Source organism: Thalassophryne amazonica, chromosome 2 (genome assembly GCF_902500255.1).
Source record: "Thalassophryne amazonica chromosome 2, fThaAma1.1, whole genome shotgun sequence".
In the NCBI taxonomy this organism is placed as follows: Eukaryota; Metazoa; Chordata; class Actinopteri; order Batrachoidiformes; family Batrachoididae; genus Thalassophryne; species Thalassophryne amazonica.
In genome coordinates, this window is record NC_047104.1 from 72,934,321 (window position 1) to 72,948,360 (window position 14,040).

The following is a 14,040-nucleotide window of genomic DNA, read 5'->3' on the forward strand; positions in this document are numbered from 1 at the left end:
ACACAATAACAACGTCTATAAACCCAGAGAATATATTTACGAGAGTTTTAGGCACAATATACAAATAGTTTAATACCGTTGTCTGTGTGAAGCCTGATCCAAGAGTCTCAAATGCATTTCTTCTGTCGTGAATACCCATAATGCACTGCGCACACACCATGGCCACATTAAAACCTTCAAAATTAGTGCATTACTTTAAAACTAAAACATATATCTGATATTTTCACTTCATAAAACTTCAGACGTGACATTAATTTAAATAACTTGTCCTAATTTAGTTTGGTTAAAATTTTAACCATAAGTTAAAACTGTATGCCTCTGGATGACTTGGGTGCTATTGCTAGCATATTTGTATGGGGTCAGAAGAAATTAGCATTTTTCTTTTCTATGACCAGGTCTCCTTTGCCTGCAGAGGATAGAATGGTTTCTTCTAGAATGAGCTCTTCTCTGCTTGTTGAGGACAGCACTGTGCATCTACTACAAAAAGCTACATCTGCAAAAATGTTAGTGGTCTAAAAATTATGGGACCAAAACTTATCAGAAGATAATTGGTCCGATGGTGGTTTTCACAGTTATCTGAAAAGCTAATCCGATAATGAAAACATTATCTTCGATGATTAGCGGAACTGTGCCCACCACTGCTGGCAGATGTGGATATGATATGAGCGCATGGCTTCATATCATGGCAGTCAATTATTGTTTACGTCCATGACCATGGGTCATATACAGAGGAACAGGAGGATGATACTTGTATTGTCCGCTCTTTATAACAGGAATTACATATTAGAAACTGCCGGGGGGTATAGTGAGAACAGATTCATGACCGGTAACATGATTGTGTTACATTTAAACAGTACGTTCATTTTTCTTAAAATGTCTGTGCTCTAGTATTACTTTGTGCTTCCATATTTTTGTTGATTTATGTACATCTGTCCAGCATGTAATTGCTCCGTTGCTGTGGGAGTGCGATGTAGTGTTACACTTTCCACGTGCTCATACTGTGATCGTGGGCATATGAGTGTGCATGACACAGTCGCCGACAGATCAGTCACGCCTGTCTGACCGTGTGTCCCTCCTGACAGCAGGTGGAATTTTTCACAGATGGCCAATTTGTTTCTTTTTTCACTGTTTTTTAGTCAGTTTCTGCTTCTTTTGCCCACCTTCATGTTATGTGTGAAGGGGTCGTAAACAATGTGTGGTGCATGGATGTGAGTATTATGAACAGGCACTGTTCACCCAATACTGAACTTTTAACCCCTTAAACCCTAACTTGCCCTGTTTTGGAACATTTGAACACTCATAACTAACCAATGCTGACACCAACATACACCTATTATACATCAAAATGTCAAACGAAGTCTCCTCTACAAAAGTATCCACTTCAATCACATATCAACTAACCACAGCTGAAACGCCAAGTAAATAAAGACATAAATCGGATTCATTTTTTGGGAATAAAAACCTCATTTACTCCTACCAAGTATTATTTACTTTCAATTTTTTTGCATCCACAACATCCCCTAGGACCTGTCTTTTAGCTGATCCAAACTTTTGCATTTTTGACCTTGTACAAGCTGAGAAATGAATCATAATGTATGGGTATGTGATTTTGGTGAAATAGACTCTAGGGCTTAAGGGGTTAATTTAATTTTCTGCCCCTTTTACTCAACCCAGGGAATTTAGTGCCATTTATATAACTACTATGTACATCCAGCCACATTCAGATACAGAGACAGCCCTGGGTATCTTACAGGACACAACCAACACCCATGAACCTAAGGACCCCGATGCTGGTTTTATTATTGCTGAGGATGTGAACCAGTTGCAGGCTACATTCAGTTCTACAGGAATTCCATCATCATGTAGATATTCCAACTTGGACGGGAAGAACATTGGATCATGTAATATAGTACAAAGATACAGGGGGCATACAAGATTAAACCTCGACCTCATTTTGGACACTCAGACCACATCATAATCTTACTCTATCCTGCTTATAAGCAAAAACTGAAACATTGTCTCCCTGTGAAGAAAAACATTGGGGTGTGGTCTGAAAGAACGTTCTGCATGCACAGAATGGGATGTATTTAGAACTCTTGGAACATGGCAGGATTCTACAGTTGACATTGAGGAATATGCCTCCACATCAGCACATGTATAGATAATATCATTCCTCAGAAGATCATTTGTACATATCCCAACCAGACACCATGGATTACAGCAGTGATTCTCAACTGAGGTGCCGCGGCACCCTAGGGTGCCGTGATCGATCGTCAGGGGTGCCGTGGGCAATTATCAAATATCACCATTATCGGGTGTATGTGCTGTAATAGTGTGGCAGATGATGTAATGCGCTTTTATGCCAGTAGATGGCAGCAAAGCGGTGTATTATAGTATAATAGACATACTTGCGCACATGTTGTGCATCTCCATGGTTACGGGTTGCTGACTACAGCGTGAATCTCAGCTGCTCAGGGAGCATGGCTCCTCTGGGGAAGGAGAAACCGCGTTGGCTGTGGAGGTGTGCGGGGAAGGCGGCCTGACCTCCGTTGATGTCACCGTGGTCAGACTTGGGCCTTCTCGCTCACAACTGGGTTCGCTGAAGGCAGCCTTTGCGCTCCGTGAATATTAGAGTGGCAGATTATTGTGAATAAAAGTGTTGACACGTCTAAAAAAACACTTGAGATCAGAGCGCAAAATTTTTCGAAATGCGGTGTTTTCTGTATCGATTTTCTATTGCAATAATTGGGTTTTGCGTAAAACCAGAGGTAATAGAATTATAATATTATTTTGGTTGGTGGTGTGCCGCAGGATTTTGTAAATATAAAAAGGGTGCCGCGGCTCAAAAAAGGTTGAAAATCACTGGATTACAGCACAGGTACAAAAAAGTTTATTTATATTTAGTGAGGTACTGTTCAGTGGTGACAAGAAGTGTTTTAGTGTGATTTGAGCCTGCCTTGTACAGTTACATGATGTAGCATTTTGCCCTTGATATGTTTGTGTTCTAAGTAAATGCTGCACTGATTAAAATAGTTGTTTTCTGTTTTTAAAAAATAGAACCCAGGGTTGAAAAATCCCAGAGTTCCCCTTTAAGGTTGCACTCTAAAAATGAAATGTCATACTAACTTCATGTAGTTATTTTAACCACTTCCACAGAGCACTTGGTTGACCATGTTTTGTGGAGCCAGTTGATATGACTAGATTTAATGAATATAGCATGTAGTTTTCTTAGAGCGTGCATCGCCTCAGTGTTTACAGGATCATTCTGGCTACTAACACCTGATGACCTGTATTAGTCTCCTAAAACTGCTTCTTTAAGGAGTCAGATGGGCTTTGTCAATCATTCTGCCTCTATATGTTACACTGTATGCAGCTCCAATATGTCCATTGAGGACCACTACAGCACGTCACTGCTGCAGACATAACAAATGACTGTGTGTGCATGTGTGTACACATGCATGTGTGTGTGTGCAGCTGCTAGTAATTGGTAGCAGACCTGCTGCCGTCAGACAGAGAGAGAGAGAGACAATGAAGACGAAAAAGACAGCAGCACTATGCTAACAGTGTGAAAACACACACATAGCTCACAATCCTCATTACTGTTGGTTGTCCATTCGGCTGCTCCCGTTTTGTGTTTGGGGTCGCCACAGCGGATACAACCAGATCCGCATTGATATTTGGCACAGGTTTTACGCCGGATGCCCTTCCTGACGCAACTCCAATGTTACATGGAGAAACACACACAGCCGCTGGTGTTCCAAAGAGGTCTCCCATCCAAGTACTAACCAGGTCCCGCACTGCTTAGCTTCTGAGATCTGACGGGGTCAGGCTTACACAGAGCAGAATAAAATGATTTTAGACCCATAATCCAATATCACAATCCATCACATGTGATTTAAATCCAGGGGATTAAATTATATTCATCCATTTGCTCTGAGTCTGCTGTTTATTTTCCCACTGTTCCTTCATAACCTTGGCTCTTTGTGCACGCGTGTGTTCAAGCTGAGTCGTCTGTGACAGCGTGCATGTGAGTCGAAGTACACAGACCACAGAGCTGCAATTAACTATAATTGTGCTTCTGATCATATTTTAATTAGAAACAAGGTAATGTGTTTATAGTGCAGCATCAGTGACATCTGTGGCCTGAGGTCAGCGACGTCAACACAAACAATTAGCAGCTGTACCAAACAACAAGGTCACAATAACTGATTATAACAGCAGCATTGACTGAACGAGCAAATTGTCTCTGATATATTTATTAACAGTGCTGAAATACCTCCATGAACCTCAGCCACAGCCATAGACGAGACTAAAAGTCTTTGTAGATATTGTCCAGGTTCAGACTGCTCATGTTTACAGTCACACACTGACAACACCTTGTTTTACTTTGATGCCTGAAAGAGATATTGATCCTGGTCATACTCTATGTTTACAGAATTAATCTCAGAAGCTAGGCCTGGTCAGTACTTGGATGGGAGACCTTTTTGGAACACCAGTGGCTCTGTGTGTTTCTCCAGGTTACACTGGAGTTGCATCAGGAAGGGCATCCGGCGTAAAACTTGTGCCAAATGCCAATGCAGATCTGGCTGTATCTGCTGTGGCGACCCCCCCCCCCCCCCAAAAAAAAACCCCCCACAAAAAACGGGAGCAGCTGAATAGGAAACAACAACAACAGAATTAATCTTACTCGCGATACAAGGGGGATTTTATTTCATATTTCACTATAACAGCTGAATGGAAAATTTCAAATGTGGTAAGTCTGAAAACACAGATTGAGACCAGCTGCCCCCTTCATGTGTCACGCTGGGTTAAAGTAAGCTGGCAAATCTATGGCGATTACAGAGCCATCAGAAAGATGCTTTTCTATTTGTTTGATCAATCACATGTTGTTTTAGAGGGAGAGGTGCCCACTGTTTGTGTTGTATTCCACAGAGAAAGATGGTCTTCAACAACAAATGCTTTATTAACAAATCCTTAGCTACTTATGAGAAAGATTCAAATTACAAGTGCTGGGAAAAACATTGCCAGAAGACTGCCTGCCTGCCTTATATACTGCTGAAGTTGTTTACTTAGAATACCATGGAATATTCTATAACTTTGTGGAAAAGCACAGTACTAAGTGCAACATTACAGAACATGCAGGAAAGCTCCAGAATGCCACAGAACAGACTAATCAAGAAATAAGCATGTTTTAGCTTATCTGTAAACAGATGAATCATTCTAGGCTGTTCCACAACAGTTTGCATTCTTATTTTGATTTTAACACTGCCAAAACTATCAACTGTTGATTCATTAGCATAGATGTATTTGAAGCAAAAATAATAAATTTCATCAAATTCAGACCCTCATAATTCAAAATATTTCCTATAATGAATCATGATTTTTTTTTTTATTTTATCTTGTTAGATGACCCTTCATTAAAATCTGTGGAAAGAATTACTGATCAAAAAGCGAAAGCTGCAATATAGAATGAATGGCATCAGAGGACTAATGCATACCCTACCGCCTTCCACACCTCTATAAAAATGTACAAGTAGCTATATCAGCTGTGAGACTTCATCATATGAGTTTGTCATGATTGGGGGGTTTGTTTATTGATATGTTTTATTTTGTCTTATGTTCAGTGCTTGTGTGGATTTGTTTTCTGGTTTGTTTCTTTTACTGCACTCTCTTGCCTTTTGGTGTGGGCTTTTGTTTGTGGTGTGTCTGTTCCCTTTGTTTGCCACACCCTTCCCCTGCTTGTCCCCCACACCTGAGTCTTATTTGATGTAATTCACTTCTACTATTTTAGTCCTGTTGTTTCAGTTCTGCAACGCCAGATCATTGTGCCTAACAGCCTTCACTTCCAGCCTTCCTTCCGAGTTTCTGTCCTAGTTCTTGTTCTGATTGCCTGCCGTGTTTTTTGACCATCTGCCCGTTTTGTGGACCACGTCCTGCCTAATGTATTTGTTACCTTTGCTGATCATAGACTGCCTGCTTGTGTACTGAATCCTGCCTTGACCTGACTAAACCTTTTTGAAGACCAAATGAATGAGTCAGAGTCCTGCATTTGTGTCCAGCCTCCTCTGGTTCCTGAGCCTGATAGATTTCTGTGTGACTTCATTATCAAGTCATTTATACCAATCCATCACAAATATTTTGCTGAACAATTTTTGCTTTCCATCATCCATCTATGCTTCTTGGTTATTGAGATATTTAAAAAAGGGGGGGTTTCAGACCATATTTTCCTTTCCCTTGACCATGATCTTTGGGCCAAACTACTCCAAAGTCTAATCACCTCTAGATATCTCTCCAAGTAAATTTGATCCACCTTGGTTTCTTGGTTGCTGATATATACAAAAACCTGTTTTTCAGACCATGTTTTCTTTGACAAATCTATTTTAAAATGTAATCCAGGGGTCACCAGCCCTGTTCCTGGAGAGCACCTACCCTGCATGTTTTCTAACTCTTCCTGTTCCACTCTCAGGCAATTAACTCTTATCAGGTTTTCTCAGCCTATCAAGAGCTGTAAAACACCAATTTACAAAAAAAAAATCAGGTGTGACCTGAGTAGGTAGATGTGGAATCTGATCTAATCACATCAATACCTATCACAGTAATATTCCCACCATGTTTGAAGGAAATACATCCAGAGGCATTTCTGAGTTATCTTGGCTAAACACACACACACACACACACACACACACACACACACACACACACACACACACACACACACACACACACACACACACACACACACACACACACACACACACACACACACACACACACACACACACGGCAGTGAAAACAATAGCCTGACATTCACGCTTCACCAACACTCAGGGTAAAAATCACTTCTTTTTATTGGCCTTTATTTTGACAGCACTGTAAAATTTTGGCTAATTCAGTTTTTAATCAGTTAGTCAAAGTCTAATCTGAGCGTTGTGGACCCCAGTGACTGGACAAAGCCAAGGAGATGCCTACATTTGATCTGGCTGTGGTAGATAATTACTTTGAACAAGCGGACATGGACTGAGTGTCTGCCTGGGTGATTGTCATCCAGGACCCAAGGCTTTACAGTGAGAGTGAGGAGTTACTGCATGGAGGTCTGCTGCAAAACTGGGCACTCGGGAAACAAAGAGTATCTTCTCCTTCTACGCAGCTTGGGAGTCCTCTACAGATGGTCAAATTTCATACTTAAATGGGCTGCGTGTTGATTAGAATCAGTCTATGCAGGACAGCCTGCTGGGTACAAACTCAAGATCTGTTATTCTTATCATAATGAATGAGTGAGTGAGTGACTAAATGGACTACATTTATATAGCGCTTATGGACTACATTTATATAGCGCTTTTCCATCTGCATCAGATGCACAAAGCGCTTTACAACAATAATGCCTCACATTCACCCCGATGTCAGGCTGCTGCCATACAAGACGCTCATTACACACCCGGAGCAACTAGGGGATTAAGGACCTTGCCCAAGGGCCCTTAGTGATTTCCGGTCAGGCTGGGATTTGAACCGAGGATCCTCTGGTTTCAAGCCCAACCCTAACCACTAGATCATCACCTCCCCTGAGTGAGTGAGTGAGTGAGTGAAACACAAACAAAACTTAAATTGTAAATCAGCAGCAGTCTGGAAGGCTGCCATCAATAACCAGAATGCTTTGGACACGCCTATCTAAGTTTCCTGTCTTTTGGCTGTTCAGAGCCAGTATGGGGTGACATGTTGATTTGGCACAAGCTTTACCCTGGACGCCCTTCTTGGCAGACCTCCAGTTGTCCATGGAGATTGAGGCACCAGTGACCTTGAACTGGGACTGTTTGTTTGGGAGGATGGACGCTTCTCATTTGAGTATATTTACCCTATAAGAATTCCTCCTGCTGTGCAGCTCCCCTAAATAGCACCCAGATTTTTTTTTTTTGGGGGGGGGGGGGGGGGGGCTGAGACAACAACAACAAAAGAATGCTGCATTGTGTTTATAATTAATCTACACACATAAATTTGGCCTTTTCAACCACACTTTCCAATTAATGATGCCCCAAAGGTTTTCAACATCACCAATTTATACAGTAACTGTAGTTGTAAAATATTTGGTGGCAGTAAAAAACAGCACAACAATAATACAGGAAAAAAAAACTCATGATATAGTGCTAAAAAGGAGCCCCCTCATATTACAATATCATGGTTTCCAGGCCGGCTCAGCTAAGGAATACATTCCTCCTGACAGCTTAGTTGTAAATACACATCATTCAGTAATTCAGTAACTGCAGGGAAGTGTAGTTACTTCACATGAGAAAAGAAGAGGGTGCACTTATCCTCGTATTGTTTATAGCGCTTTCAAGTGTGCGGTTATAGTTTTTCTATCTCTATGTGATTTAAAATGACATTAATCCAAAGAGCACAGGAAGTGCGTGCAGAGGATTTCCACTTCAACAAAATTAATTGTCTGACTAACAAAGTGACAAAGGAGATTTCATCCTCATTCATTACAGTAAGTGATAATGTGGTCGAGAATAACACAAATAATAACATACAAGTGTCACGTTAAATCTGTTTACCTCTTGTTCAAGACAGGAACCAACAAGCGACGGGCAAAATACATTGATAATTTGCAGGATGATGGTCTGATATGTAATACATTCTCAAATACAGTCAGGTCCAAAATTTGGCTTCTGTACACTTCTTATTTCCTCTAGGCTGAACTATTGTAATTCATTATTATCAGGTTGTCCTAAATGTTCCCTGAAAAGCCTTCAGTTAATTCAAAATGCTGCAGCTAGAGTACTAGCGGGGACTAGAAGGAGAGAGCATATCTCACCCATATTGGCCTCTCTTCATTGGCTTCCTGTTAATTCTAGAATAGAATTTAAAATTCTTCTTCTTACTTATAAGGTTTTGAATAATCAGGTACCATCTTATCTTAGGGACCTCATAGTACCATATCACCCCAATAGAGCGCTTCGCTCTCAGACTGCAGGCTTACTTGTAGTTCCTAGTGTTTGTAAGAGTAGAATGGGAGGCAGAGCCTTCAGCTTTCAGGTTCCTCTCCTGTGGAACCAGCTCCCAATTCGGATCAGGGAGACAGACACCCTCTCTACTTTTAAGATTAGGCTTAAAACTTTCCTTTTTGCTAAAGCTTATAGTTAGGGCTGGATCAGGTGACCCTGAACCATCCCTTAGTTATGCTGCTATAGATTTAGACCCATGATGCACTGTTTCTTTCTCTTTTTGCTCTGTATGCACCACTCTGCTTTTAATCATTAGTGATTGATCTCTGCTCTCTTCCACAGCATGTCTTTTTCCTGGTTCTCTCCCTCAGCCCCAACCAGTCCCAGCAGAAGACTGCCCCTCCCTGAGCCTGGTTCTGCTGGAGGTTTCTTCCTGTTAAAAGTTTTTCCTTCCCACTGTCGCCAAGTGCTTGCTCACAGGGGGTCGTTTTGACTGTTGGGGTTTTTACGTAATTATTGTATGGCCTTGCCTTACAATATAAAGCGCCTTGGGGCAACTGTTTGTTGTGATTGATTGATTGTACACCACCATAATGGAGTTGAAATGAAAGAAATCAAGATGTGATTGAAGATTTTCAATTTTAACTCAAATCTCAAGTCAGGTCAGGTCTGGGAGTGTTACCAGGTGTTTGTACATTGTCCTAAACCATCTGTATTTACACTCATGAAGGCATCTCTTGGTTGTATACTTGAACAAAGACATGTCCAACTCCTCTTCCTCTTTGGGCTTCATGTTGACAATTCCAATGAACAGCTACTAAATGCAACTTCAACATTTGGAATCAATTCCAGATCATTTGTCTGCATAATTTGCTGTAGAATAATCAGGGAACAGGCCACACTTGGCCATGAACCTGCTTGTTAGCCAAATGTTCAATTACTTATTGCCTCTGAAAATGAAGGGAATGTGTATAAAATGGCTGTAATTTGTAAATGGTTAATGCAATACTTTTGTCGATATCCTCTACAAGCCCATCTTGACTGATTGATTTCTAATCCACTGTGGTGACTATCAGAGAGAGAGAAAAAAGTGTTGCTGCTCAAATACTTATGGACTCCACTTCTGTGTATCAACTGAGATCCACAGAAGCACGTTTCTCTTCGTCTTCAGGATATAGCACCTCTCTGGACTGAGTGAACTATGGTAGACTGTGGACTGAACTGAAAATGTGTCCCAGACATAACGATGGTTCTTGTACTGTATGTGTGTTTGACAGAGCACATTTTTTGAGACGATGCACACTTCATGCTGTCATGTATGTGGACTGATGCAGCATTTTAATTTTCACTGACAATTCCCTGCAGCTCCAAAGTGATCACAACAGTGTGCATGTTGCTGCTCTTACTTATAATTGCATTACTGTTTGTTCCACTAAATAGTCCAAGACCGGAGCGCTCCCTGCTGAACTGTGGCATTGACACGCTCTGGTTTTGTCCTCTGCCAGCAGATAAAAGGGACTCAGAGACTCCAACAGGATGTATGAAGATCACAAGCCTAGAAGGATAACACTGTTTGTGTGTGTAGGGATTAACACAACAGGGCCTGACCCGGGGATGACGCGTAGTGTGCAGTGACGCTCCTGACCCGTTATAAGACAGATTCTCTAGAAAACAGCTTCCGCGGGATTAGCGAGGGGAAGACAAAAAACACAGAGCAGACTGAGAATGCTTTCAGCTTCAGCAGACACTAATCCTCTTCTTTCCTTCTCTCGGCCTCTGATGGAAGAGGTTCTGGTGCAGAGATGAAGACTGACACACACACAACCATCCAAAGATGATTCACCAGATACACACACTGTGATTCTGTAGCCTGTGTGCATATGTGTGTGTGCGTGTGTGTGTTACCGAGCTTGGAGTGTCCAAAGCAGAAGACGCAGCCGTCTGCTCCGTTCACCACAGACTGAATCACTTCAGCAACTGTTCCTGCACACACCTCCGCCTAATAGCACAAACACAATGTTAAATATAACGCAGTGCTAAAATACTCTCAGCCGTATAAGCATGTAATGTAATGTAATTTTTAAAGTTATCTAAAAAGATAATCTGATAATGAAAACATTATCTTCGACAATTATCTGTTATCGAATTATCGGAAGTGTGCCCACCACTGACTGTTTCATACGGCTTGCTTCAAACATTAGTTCTTAATTTCAAACCACTCACAACACTCAAAGAAACAACTGCATCACAACACAATTCATCATTTCAAAATGCTTGAAATACTATGATAGTCACATCTAGGGGACAGCAAGGATTCACTGGTTCAGACATTCATTCATTCACTCTAATGGAACATTTGAAATACAGAATGAACCATTTGGGTGAGAAAAAGATTTAATGTTTCAAAATACTTCACACACACAATGAAGGCTATCCCATGGACAGAGTCATCACAGTCTTGACAAGTAAAGCTTTGCAGCTGTTATAATGTCTACCAAGGACGTAATAAAATCATCGCCATTTATTTATTTGTCTGTCTTTCTGTGAGCAGGATTACGTCAAAACTACTGAGTTGATTTTTATTAAATTTTCACCATGGATAGATATTAGGCCATGGAAGACTCCATTAAATTTTGGAGGTGATCTGGATCTGGATTCTGGATCAGGATTTCACTTTGTAGACTTTTAAGGATTATGTCAAAACTACTTCACAGATTCTCACCAAATTTGCACCACAGATAGATATTAAGCCATGGAAGACTCCACTGAATATTGGAGGTGATCTGATTCTATATTCTGGATTAGGATTTCAAATAGTATGCTTGACTTTGTCGGACTTTGAGAATTACGTCAAAACTACTTAACAGATTTTCACTAAATTTTCACTACACACTGGTGTTCGGCCGTGGAAAACTACATCCGGATTCTGGATCAGGATTTCACTTTGTAGCCTTTTAAGGATTACGTCAAAACTACTTCACAAACACATCACGATGTTAAACCAAGATCAGGAAGATGCTATTTTGTTTCAATTTGTGAATTAAATATCAGATTACAACATCAGACCATTCTGGACCAGTGTGCAATTATCACCTTGTGTTGTGGAATCCGGATCCAGGTCAAGTCTGGGTCACAATGAAAATCACATATCTTTTATTTTGAATCCTCATCAACCCTTGGCGGACGTCAGAAATCTCTGATTGCTGTTGTAATGTTTATGTGGTGTCATGAACAGTTTTACACAAAAAAGAATGGAATTCTTTGTTTTGAAAAATCTCACATTCTTACCTGTGATGCATCAGGAGGAAACGCAGCATCAAAGGTAAACATCTTTGGAGGGACCTGATTGGCTCCTGCCCTTTTCTGTGAGGTGGTGCTCGGTGCTTGATTGGCTAAAGGGTCCATGATAGTGATTTGCTTCTTCCTGGGATCCACTTTAAGGAAAGAACTGGACTCTGCTGCATCGGACTGAGACACGGGGCAAACACGCATCATGACCTTCACCTGAGGGTGAAACAAATATGAACACAGATTTAGGTACTAACATTTAGACTAGGTTGTACTAAATGTTGTACAGCGGTGCTGCCTAATATGTCTATATGTCTAATTAAATACATTTCAGCTGATTTCACCAAACAGCTCACATCTAGCTCTGTATGACACAGTACACCCGAACAGGCACACCGCTCGGCACAAGGTGGGAAAGGTTTCTTTTCGTGGAACTCAATTAAACTCTCAAACACCTCAGCCCAACCCCCATTCAACTTGAAACAGCCTGAGGAAACTTCAAGTGAAGGCAGTTTATCGTTCGGCCTCAATGCGGGATAGCTCAGATGGGTGTGTGCCTTTTCAAATCATGTCCAATCAGCTGAATTTACCCCAGGTGGACTCCAATTAAGCTGTAGAAACATCTCAAGGATGATCAGTGAAAACAGGATGCACATGAGCTCAATTTTGAGCATCTTGGCAAAGTTTCTACAAAACCTGATATGTCTTGATATGAAAATTGACCCCAAAATTGCCATTAAAAAGTTAATTATGGCAACAGTCAACATCAAAGAATTATACCTTCAACCTCAATTGAGACCAAATGAGGGACATACTGAGGTGGATTCCACAATTACCCTGGCAAGGTCAGCCAGAGGTCCACCATTTGGGTGAGGTTCAAGGTCACCAGGCTTAAATGTCTGATTTCTGGAGTTGTTCCTGTGTATTCATGCCCATGGGCACTTTTACCTAGTTTTGTAGATGTACACTTGCACTGATAGAGCTTCAGTTTTTTTCAGCCTGTCACAACAACACATAAGCATTCAAAAAAAAATTTCAACTTCCCAGAGCATTTTTCAAGCTTTCAAACGCTGAGTTTCAGCTTTCAAAGTGTTTAAGATATTATATGAACCCCATAAGGAGACAAATGGGAGTGTGACCGAGCTCTCGAAAAATTCAAACATGTTCAAAACCAGAACGTTTAGCTAACCTTTCATAACTTGTACAGAGCGACACCAAGCAGCACGGCCAAACCTCGCGGGAATAAATTTGGTGCAACACACAGCAAGGTGCTAGAGCTGCTTAAATTTCTAAACACCAAATTAGGTTCCTGACGTCAGCTGTACTTCACCATCACATCCTGTCTGACTCCCAAACAGCAGCATCACGCTGCATTGCACCCTCCTTTTCTCCTTTCTTTCTTCTACCGCCCTGAATCCCTCTCTCTGCCTTTCTTCTGTAGTCTCACCTTTAGTTCACCGACTCGTATTAAAAGCCTGCACTGTACGAATCTTTTTTCCTCTCACTTCCTCTCCTCTTCCCTTCCTCCCACTCCTGTCACAAAACCTTAGCAGCCACAACTCACTGCCTGACAGCTGCTGTTGATTGCTTTGATACTGGACGGAGGAAAAAGCTGCGTCATCAGGGCTGAGAACATGGGATTTACCACATAAACAATCTCTGTGTGTTCACTGGTGTTTGAAGCTTTCAGCTACTTTTGAGAAGTTTACGTATTCTTGCTCTCTCACACTCTCTCCCTTTAATTCTCAGTTTCAGTCCGTCACTGAATCTTTTATCCCAATACATGAGACAGATCATAATGCCAAATTTGCCTGAT

General features: G+C 41.2%; 1 protein-coding gene across 2 annotated transcripts in view; it reads right to left on the minus strand.

The window, feature by feature from the left end:
* The window catches only part of kif26ba (kinesin family member 26Ba), a 430,401-nt gene that overhangs the window by 89,528 nt on the left and 326,833 nt on the right, over positions 1 to 14,040 (minus strand). For both annotated transcript variants that reach the window (XM_034187958.1, XM_034187951.1), the window contains exons 6-7: positions 12,225 to 12,440; positions 10,842 to 10,935 (exon numbers count right to left, since the gene is read on the minus strand). In XM_034187958.1, coding sequence (XP_034043849.1) covers positions 10,842 to 10,935; positions 12,225 to 12,440 — 310 coding nt within the window. The remainder of the gene's footprint in view (positions 1 to 10,841; positions 10,936 to 12,224; positions 12,441 to 14,040) is intronic.